The sequence below is a fragment of the Helicoverpa zea genome, chromosome 9 (genome assembly GCF_022581195.2).
Source record: "Helicoverpa zea isolate HzStark_Cry1AcR chromosome 9, ilHelZeax1.1, whole genome shotgun sequence".
NCBI classification, from domain to species: domain Eukaryota; kingdom Metazoa; phylum Arthropoda; class Insecta; order Lepidoptera; family Noctuidae; genus Helicoverpa; species Helicoverpa zea.
The window spans coordinates 6,658,044-6,671,893 of record NC_061460.1 but is presented as its reverse complement, the minus strand read 5'-3'; the positions used below and the strand labels follow the sequence as shown (position 1 = coordinate 6,671,893).

The window sequence follows — 13,850 nt, the reverse complement described above, 5'->3', positions numbered from 1 at the left end:
GGGGAAGTTAATTAAGTAACTGAATAGAAATTGATTAACAAGAAAAACTAACCAAAACAACCAATGCCATTTAAATTCAAAGGGCAACGTGTCTGATTGAAAAGCCTACCTTACAGACATGCAATACAAGTTTAAGTACGGTGTCGAGGGAGTATTGGGGTGGTGGGAAAGCCGACCCTCATCTTTACTATACCACTTATTCAAAACTTGAAAATATTTTATTACAACGTGTCCACTACTCGCTTTCTAATGTGACGCTGAGACAGTTAACAGAGGATAACGGTCAATGTAAAAGATACGAGGTTGAAAGCCGAGTGGTTGGGACGAAGCCTATGGTAAATGAAGTTCGCGAACAGGCTAGTAGTCAGTCGGACTCGAGCGTTGAGCGGCGGAGCACGCATCTCGTTTGCGTCGAAAACGTTCGTTACGAAGAAGAACAAAGTTTTGTGACTGAAATTTAAAGTTTGGTTTATTTCGAGTTTGCAATCAAACTGGGAAGAGTTTGTTTGAAATTCGCATTTGGAAGTGCGTGTAAATAAAGGTTTGTTGGCACGTTTTGAATTTGCATACGTTTCGTGGGAAAGAGTTTTGTTTTGTTTTCATATTTGACTTTGGTTCGGGTCTTAATTAATAAAAAGTATCTCGCTTTAAGATTCCGAAGCTTAAAAATAATACAAAGGAAGTGAGTAAATAGAATATTAACTACCTACGTCTTTGTCAGAAAATCTATTGCTGTCAGTCTGGTAAATTAGTTATAATGTATCATTTCGAATTGAGTATAAGTTTAGAGACGTACATTATATAATATTTTATGAAAAATTTATTATGTCTCAGTGTGTGAAATATTTTCGGTAAGCATTGTTTACAAATATATTAGAGAAAGAATAGCTTACAATACACCACTTACGCTTACAATAGCATACTGACGATTTGTCAATGTTATCTATCGTAGTAATAAACATTTTCAGACCCTGCAGGGCTAACTTATGTATTTTAAGCTTGATAGATTTTCACCTAATAATTTATTGTTGGAAAACATAAAGTTGCAAGCATGAAGTGCTGACTTACTACAATAATAAACGTAGTATATTCATACAGATTTCTCATGCTGTCGATGAAAGAACTAATTTAAGGTTTAATTATTTTCTTCAATATGTGTCTAATTTTCACTATGACCAATCAGTGACTTAGTTAGTCTTTTGCTAGAGCTTGTAAAGAATATTGATGAGGTTGTATTCAAAAGCTTTTCAATAACATATTATCCAGGGTGAGCTTTCTTGTATACCTATTATATTCCTTCTGATGCATTGTGCTTGGTTCTAATACTTTATAGTTTAAATTGATTAGGTCAAAAACCTCAAACCCTCAAGGCCTTTGTGTGCATGTGGAACCCTTTCTAATTCGTACTTTCTGTAAACTAGTGAACAAAGATTTATATGTTGGTGGTACACAAATCGTCTAAAGCCTGAGAGAGGATACCAATTACTTTTTAACGGGTTGCGGGAAGTTTTGATTTTGATTTTTGATTTCGTTCTCAAAGGACGTGAGCGAAACCTCGGAAAAACTAGTTAATTATGTATATGAGAGTAACATTCTGTAGCTACTACGATAACACTGTAAAACAGTTGAAATAATTTAATTGTACCAATAGATATACTGAGACCTGCCGAAATATTTTTATCTAGGCTAATAATCAGTACAAACAGATGGTAAACAAATATAGATACTATTTTTTAAATATCGAAACATGTAAATATGTGAACGTCCTGTATATTTCGCGTTCACGAGTAGAGCATACTTTACCTCGTTAGCCCGACTACGGAAATGTTTATACTTTCAATAAATCGTTTTGATAATGTTCACAGATAAGGGTATAATTTAAAGTTTATCGTTCACCTAGATTATTGTTAAAAACAATATGAATGTTGAATGTTTTCCGTGGGTAGTTTGTTTCGAGAGTTTATTTTCAACTTTGTAGTTTTGTTAAAGTGTTTCTAGCCTAGTTTTTGTTTTAAAATTGTGGCCTCCTTTTATTTTTGGCATTGTTGTTGGTTTGTTTATGTCAGAGCAAATCATGATGTTGGTTTGAGCTTTTGAAATATTATAGGCTGGAAGGACGACAATTTTAAAGCCTACTTTTGAACTTTGTTCTGACCTCCCTGATACCTTATATTAATAATTTGTTATTCAACTTGCTCAGATATGATTGCCAGTTTATTTTCAAAATATTTTTTAGCTTTTTATTGAGGTCTAACCAGTTTTCAAACATATAATTAAGCTGAGTATTTGGTTTAAACTACTTAATAGTAGAAAAAAACTATAGCTCACCTTACTATGAGACCATCACAATTTCGTATTAAAAATCAAAGTCCGAGGTTTTTATTTGCGCTTAAGAAATATTAATAGCTAGGTGCACGGTTCCCAAGAGTGGGTCTTATGGAGAAGAACCGGCAAGAAACTCCATAGACACTCTCTTCAAAAAAAGAAGTGTTTACAATATTTTGTAGGTTCCTCGATAATCCATTCCGCAGTTTATATTCCAAAGAACATTTTGTGTTAATATTCTAAGACGTAGGTACTAACTATGTCGCAAGTTGTTCGAGGCACGTCTCAACGCCTTTTCCTTCCCTCAGCTCAGCAGCATGTCGGCCATAATCCACAACTAATGACCATTTACGTTTCAGCGTGAACTTTTTACTTGACGTACTAATGCGACTTTTTATGAGTTTGCAAGAAGCGACAACGTTTTTGAGTTATATTTAACGTGCTATATTGCCTTAAGACTAAAGAATGCTTGACCACTTATCGTCGCGTTTTTTTTAAGAATATAATCTATTACTCTCCGAGTCCATGTACGTAGATTCATGTAGCCTTCTATTAATTGCTTTCAATAACAGACTTTCATAATTAATGTAAAATTAAAAGTCTTAACCAGATGTTCAATAGATATCGCTTCTGTCTAATTGCAATGCTGTACAGCTCACTATGAAATGGGACACATATAATGTACGACGTAGCTGACTCTTAAAACATATATAAATAATAAGGAAATACATAAAAATTATTTCTTTGAAATTAGTAAAAGACACAGGGGCCAATATGTCCTCACCAAACACGTTTAAATAGTCATTAGTTCGCGTTATAAAACTTCAACCGTTATAAAACTTCTGATACGGTATTTAGGATAAAATCACATTTCTCAAAGATTCGATATTTAGGATACGTCTCATTTATCAAAGATACGCGCTTTGAATCCCGTTGTTTCTCATCACTCATTTAACAAAACCGTAAATGATAGATCATCTGTCTCAGAAATTTTGCTTTGAGCCCCTTGAGGAAACGACGAGGACTTTTTGTGTTTATACTTTTCTCCCCACAGAGATCAAGTTCTTGGTATAAAAATTACAACACATGTCAGATCAAAGTTGTTTAACTTTATGTGTTGGAAACTTCGTGAACATGTTCCAAAAACAAAAAAATAAAATAAAAAAACTATAAAATCTTACCTTTTGTTTTTCATTTGTATATAAAATCTTTGCAGTGTTACTTACTAAGTTGATCTGATGTCTGACATTAATGTGATTAGAAGAAAATCGAATATTTTTTTTTTCAATCACGTGTCAAACATCTGTTAAATTTTCTTTGTAATAACACTGTTGATTTTTATGAGAAAATCTAGGTATAGAGAATCAGTTATAAAAAAAAATACATTCTCTACATCTTCTTATTTTGCTATAAAGTAAATAAACACAAATTTCATAAACAAACGAATAACGAGAACATCAAAACGCATTTCAGTAATAACAAAACAGAGCTCAGAAAATGTTGTCACGAATTTGAGCGGGAGACAGACACCGCGTAAAAATCTAAATATGCAAATAATTAAGGCGCCAGGTGTGGATAATAACACCGTATATTAGACGAAACGTATTTTAATAAGAACCGAGAAAAAAGACCTGAACAAATTAAAAAGTCACCACATCGTTGAAGTTTGCCCCCAGCGCACGAGAATTCCATAAATTTCATTTTAGCGGGCAATGTCGTCGGGAAACCTGAAAACTTATATTTTTTTCATGAAAATTTTGACAATCCTAGAATTTCAATACCTTTTTAGGTTTGTATAATTTGAGTTATAAAGTTCTATTGAATTCATACGATATTTACGGTATGACGTCAATTTAAGAGAGGACTATGATTTGGTATGATTTGATTTGGTTAGATACCTACTATTTTTCTTTGTAATTGAAAAAATAACTGATCATTATTTAGAGTACTACCTACGTAAACATTTTCGGAAAATCGTAGCCACTCCGTAAAAAATCAGTGTAATATTGTTTATTGTCTTGTATGTCTCTGACCGACCACGGGACTACAGAGTCCCGGATTTTTGGAAGGCGAACGTGGGGCCGAAGCCAACACGCTGAAGCCCTTTTGAGACAACTTTAATGAAATGGCGACACAAAACCGACGATTAGCCCTGTATACACTATAGAAATGTACCCAAGGACAATTATTTATTGTATTATTTACTATCTATGATTTATAAATCATCCTTTGTAAGTACTTTTCAATTAGGCATAACTAGGTATAGGAACTAATTGTTGTTGTTAAGTATAACTAATTAAATTAAGAGTAGAAAACTATATCAGTAAAAGATATACCAGTATTACATTGCAGTCAGAAAAACCTTTCAATTACGATAAAAAAATACTAACATAAAAACATTGTTACTAGAGGAAGTAAATACTGTAAGGGGTCTTTATACCTTACTTAACTTTACTTAGCTTTAATTATATGCGTTGTTATTGTTAGAAGACTTACTTTCTTAACTTTCAATAAGTTATTCTTAGTCCAACACACTGCATACTTTTAGTCGACTAATAGTTTTGATTATCGTCATGAATCAAGGTAGATATAAATAGTAGAATGCAATATTACAGCGACCACGTATCGGGCCCGTATTAGACCAAAATGTTTGATTCAATTCACCATTACGTTCAAAATAAACTGTCAATATGCTTTTGGGCTTACTATCGCCGACAGTTTAGTCTGCAGTCTTTATTAATAAGCCTTTCAGCGTTTATTTATAAGAGGCCCAAATAATAAGACTGAATAGAGTGTTAATTCATAGAACACTAGAACAAAATAATAAGATCACTATGAAAGCAAGAATTTATCTAAATATAGCAATATTTTATTAGAAGTTCGTTCACACAAAAGCATAACTTGACCTAACTGGGTGACCATAAACTCAAGCATTTTTTTGTCCACATTTCGTTTCAGTACGAAGCTGCGAAGTTGACAAAAAGTGTGCGCATACTTTCCTAATTTTTGCACCAAAATCTCTGCATGCTTGAGCGTAAAACAGTGCCGAAAGTTTTCAAATATCCAACAGACGTTAAATGTTAATACTTTTTTGTGCTTAACTATTTTCAGCCAGTAAATTCAAAAGCTTTTTTTTGTTTTTTTCTAGTGCTATTAAATGTGTAAGATTTGAATTTAGAACTCCAACCGAGATCTTTTTCCTTTTTATTGTTTGTTTCAACAGAATATTCTCACCATCCTCCGAGCCTTTTTCCCAACTATGGTGGGGTCGGCTTCCAGTCTAACCAGATTCAGCTGAGTACCAGTGCTTTACAAGGAGCGACTGCCTATCTGACCACCTCAACCCAGTTACCCGAGCAACCCAAAACCCCTTGGTTAGACTGGTGTCAGACTTACTGGCTTCTGACTACCCGTAACGACTGCCAAGGATGTTCAAAGTCAGTCGGGACCTACAGTTTAACGTGCCATCCGAAACACAGTCATTGGTGTCTAAGATATACTCAACAGGACATTCGTATTAGGCAATTACTTGATTATAGTTGTCCGACCAATTGAACTAAGTTAGGTCGTATTGTTACAGGTCTGAAGGCTTCATTAGAAGGCTGATCAATAGGCGTGTAATGGACTATACAACATTTGTCATTATCTTCATAGTGTGTATTGGTGAGTGACCAATGGATTTACATAATAATTACCTATGTATTGATTTTATGATAGTAGGTTACTGATTAGTTACGTCTATTTTTTATGTAAAAATCAATAGACATGTTATTTTTATAAACTCGATGTATCGCAAGTAAACGATTTTAAAAGAAGTAAGATAAATTAGCTAAAACGCTTTAAAAATAACAATACAATATGTATTGTTTTTTTTAGTTTTTTACCATATTATTCAAAAACCTTTCATAACAATCCTTCTCAATAGCTCAGAGATGTATTATTGACTACAACACCAACGAACAAAGAAAAAACGTAAACGGAAAATATATCAGTGCTGCCGGGCAAAACATCAATCGAAATTTCTATCAATACAAAATAAACGAGATCATTCCAACCCAACCTTTGGGAGGATTCTATTCATCCCGAAATTACTGCCAGGCTCGAAATATACCTTTAATTTATTTCCCTCAGATCACGGTGATGGACATTGGAAAGAAAGGGACAAAGAAAAGCTTCGACATGATATTGAACTGTACAAAACGATGGCAGGTAAGATATTTAACTTAATATTAAACAGTTTTTTTTAATACGAGGAGGTTCTAAATTCAAACTTATTATTGTTGATGTTAAGCTCTAAGCTAAATTCAGAATGTTTACAATACGTTCATACCAGTATTTTTAAACTGCACCATGTATCAAATATAGTCTCTAGCGATTATTATAACTATAATTTAAAAGGCAAGTCTAGCTTGAAGCCTTATTTGCATTTAAATTGTTATTCTTGCACCATATTTTCCTCGTGACACAGACATGATTCATTTTTTAAATATTCCCCGACGGAAAAAGTCATTTGCAAGATAGAAAATGTTACCTATATTAAAAACAACCCTTTCAAAATAAACTGCCACCATCATCCTGCTCTTCATTTTACTGAAATGTCACTTTTATTTAGAGGTATCAAGAAAACAAAACAGTTCACAAGCGATGTCATGAAAATTTGTTCCTTTTAAAACTTTTCCCCTTTCCCTAACAAACGCTTGCAAAAAGTGTGTCTGACATATTTCAATTTCCTTTGCAGAAAAAATTGAGCGCGAGATAGAAAGCTTTTACGATGAATATCCAGAGGAGCGATACAAGGGGGATAATGTTGATAGAATACACTACAAACGTGTTACAAATATACTGGATCGTAAAAAAGAAACGGGGAATGACGAACACAATGATAAAGTAGAACAGAACTTTTTATATGCCAATGCTAGTGACGTAACTAGCAATATGCCTTCGAAACATTCAATTAATCAACATGATAACGTTAAATTTGAAATATTAAATAAGGATAAGCCTAATAAACCGAGTGCATTAAATTCACCTTGGCCTAAATTTGAAGACATCCTTTTAGCTATGGGAAGAAAATATGATTGGAAGAATGACAGATGGATAAAAGTAAAAGAAAAACTAAAGATAGCCAATAACGAAGAAGAAATGATTGCAAGAGGAGATAATAATAGTATTGAATACCACGAGAAACATAAGTTCAGCTATAGAATTGTAAAACTAAATAAAAGTAAGAGTAGAAGAAACGTCGTGGTCGCGGTATCGGCTGTGAGATAGTGCGTTATGAATCAGTAAAATAAGTCAATGAACTGTAAAGGGACATATTTTTTGTAGATAAAAACGGGACCAACAAGGGTGGCGCCGACATCTGATCGTTTTATGAAGACAACTAGGCTAGAACATTACGTCGATAAGTGAGCCACAAGTAACGACTGCAGCTGATTGAACATTTAATTGTGCTAATAGATATAAAGGCGCTTCATTGTTTATGCCTAAGCCCGGATATGTATAGTCATTGCCTATAGATGTCATAACAAGTTCGCATGTAATTAACTCTCCATAATTGTTGTCTGTTATTGCCTAAGTAGTGCTCTCAATAGTTTCTGTTTTCGCCATATAAAAAGCTAGACGTGTAACTTTGAACTGGTAAAGTTAACTTTACGAGTTTCGGAAATCTCAATATATGAACAAACGTTAAAAATAAACTTCTCCAGTAAAAAACTTTGGTTTTCTTTTACTAGAATTTAGATAATCTTTTGCTATGAAAATATTCATGATTCAATTTCTAGAATAAAGTAGACAAAACTATATTCACAAGGTATCGAATTCTAAAGAAAAATCGTATTCCTAATCTAACCGCTAATATTTTACGATGTCAGGAACATTTTATCCTAAAAGAAACTTTATCGCTGAATAAGGCAGCTTGAGCCTTAGAGGTTCGTGATGAAGCTCTCAGTCATTTTTCATCCCTCAGTGCGGGTTAGCGACACTATGAACAAGTTCCCAGATAATTTGTCGGGAACATATTTTGTGTTCCCACGCCAACATATGCATACAAGATATTACTGTCATTTGTTACAAGGGGGAAGTAAAAACTTCACGAAAATAAAGTGCCTCATTCTTTCTCAACTTCAAAAAGGAAAGTTCTAAAACGTGGCATTTCTCAGTTTACGATTAATGATTTGACTTCTGAACAATGATCGCGTTCGTAATGCAAATTCAGCTTATTATGGTTGTTTGTAAATATACATTGTTTAATCTTCATTTACAAAATAAATCTTAAATTTGAATTTTATATTTAGGTGGTCGGGACGGAACATTACGTCGCCACCGCGCCGTGCCATTTTGCAAAGTGTGCTTACAGATGATAAATTATCATTATACCTAACTGACATCATGATCGATTGAGTCGTTAAGCTAAGGTTGACGATGTTTTGTTTGAATTTTAACAAAGAAAAAAAATTGAATTCGTTAAATTTGGAGACTATAGACGGTAAAGAGACGCCATGATTCTCACATTGTAAAGTATTTTTTTACCGAAAATGGCTTGCAGCAGATTTACAAACGGATTAAAATTAATTAAGCCTAACGGGGCTGCCACAATGCAGTTTAAAAAGACAATAAATTCTCATACTTTTTTCATTCGTCCTAGCGTCTCCAGACAAACAATTTTAATTAATTCAATAACAAAGAAATGTCGTTCCTTTGTTGTTTTTTCTCTAGTTACATCTTATCTGTGATTTTTCATCTTCATTTTGGCGGTGACCTAAAATGTTTTTGCTTATCTTGTGGGTCTTTTCACAATGTTTCTATACAATTTCCTTCATAGAATTTTAGAGCTGAAAGGATTTTTTCTGCTGAAGGTGCAAAACATTAGGAAAAATAGTACAAAAACTTCGCTGTAGTAACAGAACCTTAAGTGCTTATTGTTAAAATAAAATAATCTTGTTTTCTCTGAAAACCTATATCATCACCTATATCATTAGAAAAAATATTATTGTACTAGAATGAAGTAGGTATGTTTTTGAAGATACAGTGACTGGAGAAGAATGAGAAAAAAGTTGAAATCCGAAAATATTTTCGTAAGTATAACTCTTAGAATAAGGTAGGTACAGATACAAATGAGTAAGTCTAGCCGCTATCATTTAAAAACAGTATTCAAACTAGGAACGAAAATGATTTCGACAAATATAATGCTTGTCTATTAGTGGCAGTGATTAAGCAGTGTATACAAATTACTAGGGTCATCATCATTATCATTATACTATTCCGGTGAAAGAAACACTCATTAGGAGTATTTGTTTCTCTTTGTATTATTTTTGATATAAATATTATTCGAACTAGCACGATACAAGTTGAATCAAGTTATACTCGTTACTTTATTTTTATTCAAGCAAGAAATGCACAATTTATTATTTCATCATCTATCTAGCTTGTTCGAAAAAATTATCGCGACTCTGGTTCATAAGGCTGTAGTGTTACATGGTTGGATTTAGTTAGTAAGAGTCTGACACTCATTTGATGGAGAAGTCTTTTGATGATTTCCCATAAAAAAGTAGAACTTTCCCACATGTCACATTATTTTTTTTAATATCCTTTCTCATGCCATGAAATACGTAAATGTGTCAGTTGTTAGATAGTAACGATTTATTATAGGAATAGATTACAACATGTTTATGTACAAAGGAAACCATAGAAATGAATGTTACGAAGCGTCGACATATTCATGTTTCTGCCCACTGTTTTATGTGGGCGGTTCAAATTGTTATTGTGTGTTTTTTTCCTGTTGTCAAGATATTATCCTTTTGATACTAAAACACTTTTATGAAGAATTTTGTAATTTTAATTTATTTAATTATTTATTTTGGTCTCTTAGGTATTCTTAGGTATAGGCAAAATGTAATAGGTACTGTAATCTGATAATAATATAAAATACAGTTCACATCTTTACTGCGTACATACTTAACTGACAAGTGGATTTTTTTGAAGAAAGAATTTACGTAAAGAAAGCAAGAAAATTAACGAAGATCCAGAAGTGTTTTCTTACAGCCCAATTCCGTCTGTCTTATATCTAAAGCCTTTGCAATGATTTGTAATTATTCGTAGCGGCCAAACATCCCGTGTAAATAAGGTTCTCTGAAAGGTCGGAGGGCCCTTAGCTCGACGGTCGTAAGACTGATCTCTCAGTAAACTCTGGCACCTTCAGTAAACAGCGCTATTTGCTCTCCCGCGTCCACCGAGACCCAAACAAACACCAATATTCTCATCACTGGGGCGGTAAACTGTAAGAAAAACCAAGCTTCAATGTCTTCTTTTGAACGATTTATGAAATACTAATTGGGTACAAAAAGGGGTTGAATTTTGAAAGGGCTTGTCCTTTTTTTGGCATTGAAGTTGTACGAATTCTGATCGCGTTATGAAAGGGGAATGAGGAAAATGGGCTTTTTTGATACCTGGCCCCAACAAACGCGCGGCTATTGTGTTCTTATCGTGAGCTTTTAGCTATGTATGGGTGGGAAGCACACAGAAAGCGATGTAGGTATGACGTATAAAAAATCTTAATCAAAAACAGCGTGGACCACTAAATTTACGACTTGTAATTCTCGATGGCAGAAAAATAAAATACAACAGAACATAAAATAAGTCCAAGCCATATATCAATTTCTCATAGTTATTTATTTTTTACGGCTCCACTCGAGAACTAGCAATTTATCAAACGCATGTGTTTCGGGTTTACAGAACAAAAATCACAGATTAGGTTTTGACGAAAAAAAAAAACAAAAGACGAACGTGATCTCGTTGAGATACGTGACTAGAATGGTGTGTAGCAAAAATGTGAGTTTTATGATTTTTATACGAGTAGAAAACCTTTTTCCTGCATTTGAATAGACCCGGACACAGTCTAGTAAAGTGATTTTAATTTTGTAGCGGAATCTCGCAGCTAGTCAATTCTTGCTACACTGCGCTAATGGTATCAGTTTGTTCGATTTTCCAAGCGATTTATGTCACACTACGTTATTTGAGCTCTTAGCTACTCTGAACAAACAGTACTCTTTGCTAAGTAAAGATCTCGACGAGAATTGATGTAGTTTTAATGCTAACGTAACACTTTAATTCAAAAACAAATACTGACTGTTGAACCTGGATCAGCCTGTTAGCAATCCTTTTAAAAGTCCGTACATATTGTAGTGAAGAAACTTGTTACTTTGTAAGTTCTTACGCAAATTTTTCAGTACCTCTTTAGTTATATAAAAATAATTTGGGAATGCCTTAAGTGAGTACTTAAAACTTTTACAATGTAGGTTCTAGAGATAGGTCCATAAAGTTTATTTGGATCGTTACTGTATATTAATAAACTATCCAATACTTTGGAACTTTCAAACTGCTGTAGATATAGTTAGAACTAAAACAAGTTTCAATTACCCATACATTTGATACAGTTTACAAAACCTAACTCGAAAACAAATTGTTAAGACACAATGTAGCTAAAAGTAAACATTAAGTAAAGCCACAACAAAGTTCTAATACGTATTGGATTTCTTGATTGAAATAGCTAACCAATGCTAATTGCAGTATAAGTGGAAACAACAAAAACTATCTTAAAACTAGAGGAAAATATTTCACAGCTGAACACAAGATAAACTTAACACTGTTTATTTTAAAAAAAATCTCGATTCTCGAGAAACAATTCCGCCAGTATCGGTAACTCCCGTCTTGTTAGATCGAGCCATTTAGTTGTCATCCCATACCGTGAGGCAACGTCGCATTTTGTTTATGTACATTCGTTTCAATTTATGTTTACACGATTCCTATCTCAGGACACCCGCAGATTGGATTCCGTGGATAGATAAGGACGATATCAGTCAACATGCCAAATGTGTTTTTGTTTGCGACACATTTGTAGGTATTTTGTTGTTGGGTAAACATGGTTTATGAAATAGGTGTAAGTGAATGGTATTTACTCACCTCTTTCGAGTCTTAGTCTACATATAAGTATGATGATGTCCTCCTAGCCGATTATCGGCTACGGCGGCTGTTCTCATGTAAGGAGATTAGCCAACTACGCAGGACATATTATAGTGCACGAGCATTTGCGCAGATACAGGTGCACTCACTATTCCTTAACTCTCATAGCCCGATGGGACGGTAATCCGACACGACCGGAGAGAGATCAGGCGCAGGACCGACATTTACGTGCTCTCCGATGCACGGGTGTATCAATCACCAGCTTCCAGGCTCCGGGCTGCTTTGTGAAAGTCTTCTAAAACCCACAAGGCGATTTCGGCCCGACTCGGGAATCGAACCCGAGACCTCGTGCTTAGCAGCCGCACTTGCGACAGCTAGACCAACGAGGCAGTTTAATAAGACATATAAGTATAGTAAGTTATTAATAAGGGATATCCTATGGCCATCACTATTTTACTTTAAATCTCATGAAACAGCCACTTCTCATTGCACCCCAACTCGGACGCGGTTGGTGTAGGTAGGTTATATTACTTTTTTGAGGACGAATTGGAATTTTTGGCGCCAAGGATTTCAATTTTTCTCAGTAAATACAAAACGGATCAAAATACAACTTGGTTACCTGAAAGTTCATGATATAAACCTTATTTTGTTAGACGTAGAAACATGATTAGGTAACTTTTATAACAGAGAAAAATATATCAAACATACCTCTTTTTAAAAAGAGATTCACATATTATGGGCATACGGGACCGATTTAAGACTCTTAACTTTTTTAGTAGTTGAGTATATACGTACTCTTTAAAATTGTAGAAGGAATTTTTATCAAATTATCATTTTTAAATAATAAAATTACAAAACCATTTTGTCGCTTACGACTTTTAGTTATAAGCTAGCGCGCATATTGTTATCCTCGCCCCGCTCAGACGCTCCGACCCCTTTTGGCGCCTTAGATGCGCGTGCCGGTTATGGAATTATTGTTGACCAATTCCTCGCCTTAAACCACTTATAAAAAGGAGCTCGCCGCATTTGATGCAGTAAAAAAATCAACGATAAGGCTATAACATAATATAGGTAAACCATACAAGAAAGTAAAACATAAGATAATAGCGAGATTAAAATAAAACCTACGGATATCAGCTGAAAATATGTAGTTGTAGATGTTGTCACCAAGCATAATTTTAGGCGCTTCTTATACATAACACCTACGCGATGAACTTTCGCTATCTTCTATTTACTTACCAGCGAGTACCTATAAACTCATCTCAAATATATTTGCACTTGACAAGCTCATACATTAGATAGCTAATGTATTATGCCAATATGCTACAAGTATCGTTTACATGCAGGCCCGTATGAGCGATGGCTAAACATTTACCTACCCGAGCAATAACATATTTGCGAGCCACGAATATTAGGAAAAGCTTTTACCTGAAATGGAATAAGGAAACATACTTACTCTCGGTATTGACACACATACTAATGAATGGTCCAAAATACACAGTTATTTACCGGAATATTTGTATAAAAAATATGATTTTCCTTCACGAACTGTAGCCTTCCATATT

The 13,850-nt window shown here is 34.1% G+C and overlaps 1 protein-coding gene across 1 annotated transcript; it reads left to right on the top strand.

Annotated features, from left to right (window-relative positions):
* The first annotated feature begins 381 nt into the window (after window positions 1-381).
* On the top strand, window positions 382-8,040 carry LOC124633289. The gene is made up of 4 exons (XM_047168465.1): window positions 382-541; window positions 5,906-5,988; window positions 6,457-6,534; window positions 7,064-8,040. Exons 2-4 carry the CDS (start codon window positions 5,946-5,948, stop codon window positions 7,594-7,596), a joined length of 654 nt encoding a protein of 217 aa, XP_047024421.1. The 5' UTR covers window positions 382-541; window positions 5,906-5,945; the 3' UTR covers window positions 7,597-8,040.
* The last annotated feature ends 5,810 nt before the right edge of the window (window positions 8,041-13,850 follow it).

Excerpts from the sequence above, each read along its gene's own strand:
- LOC124633289 (XM_047168465.1), top strand. The coding sequence starts at position 5,946 with ATGGACTATACAACATTTGTCATTATCTTCATAGTGTGTATTG. Across the intron at positions 5,989-6,456 it reads TATCTTCATAGTGTGTATTG|ATCACGGTGATGGACATTGG; the intron begins GTGAGTGACCAA and ends TATTTCCCTCAG. Across the intron at positions 6,535-7,063 it reads ACTGTACAAAACGATGGCAG|AAAAAATTGAGCGCGAGATA; the intron begins GTAAGATATTTA and ends TTTCCTTTGCAG.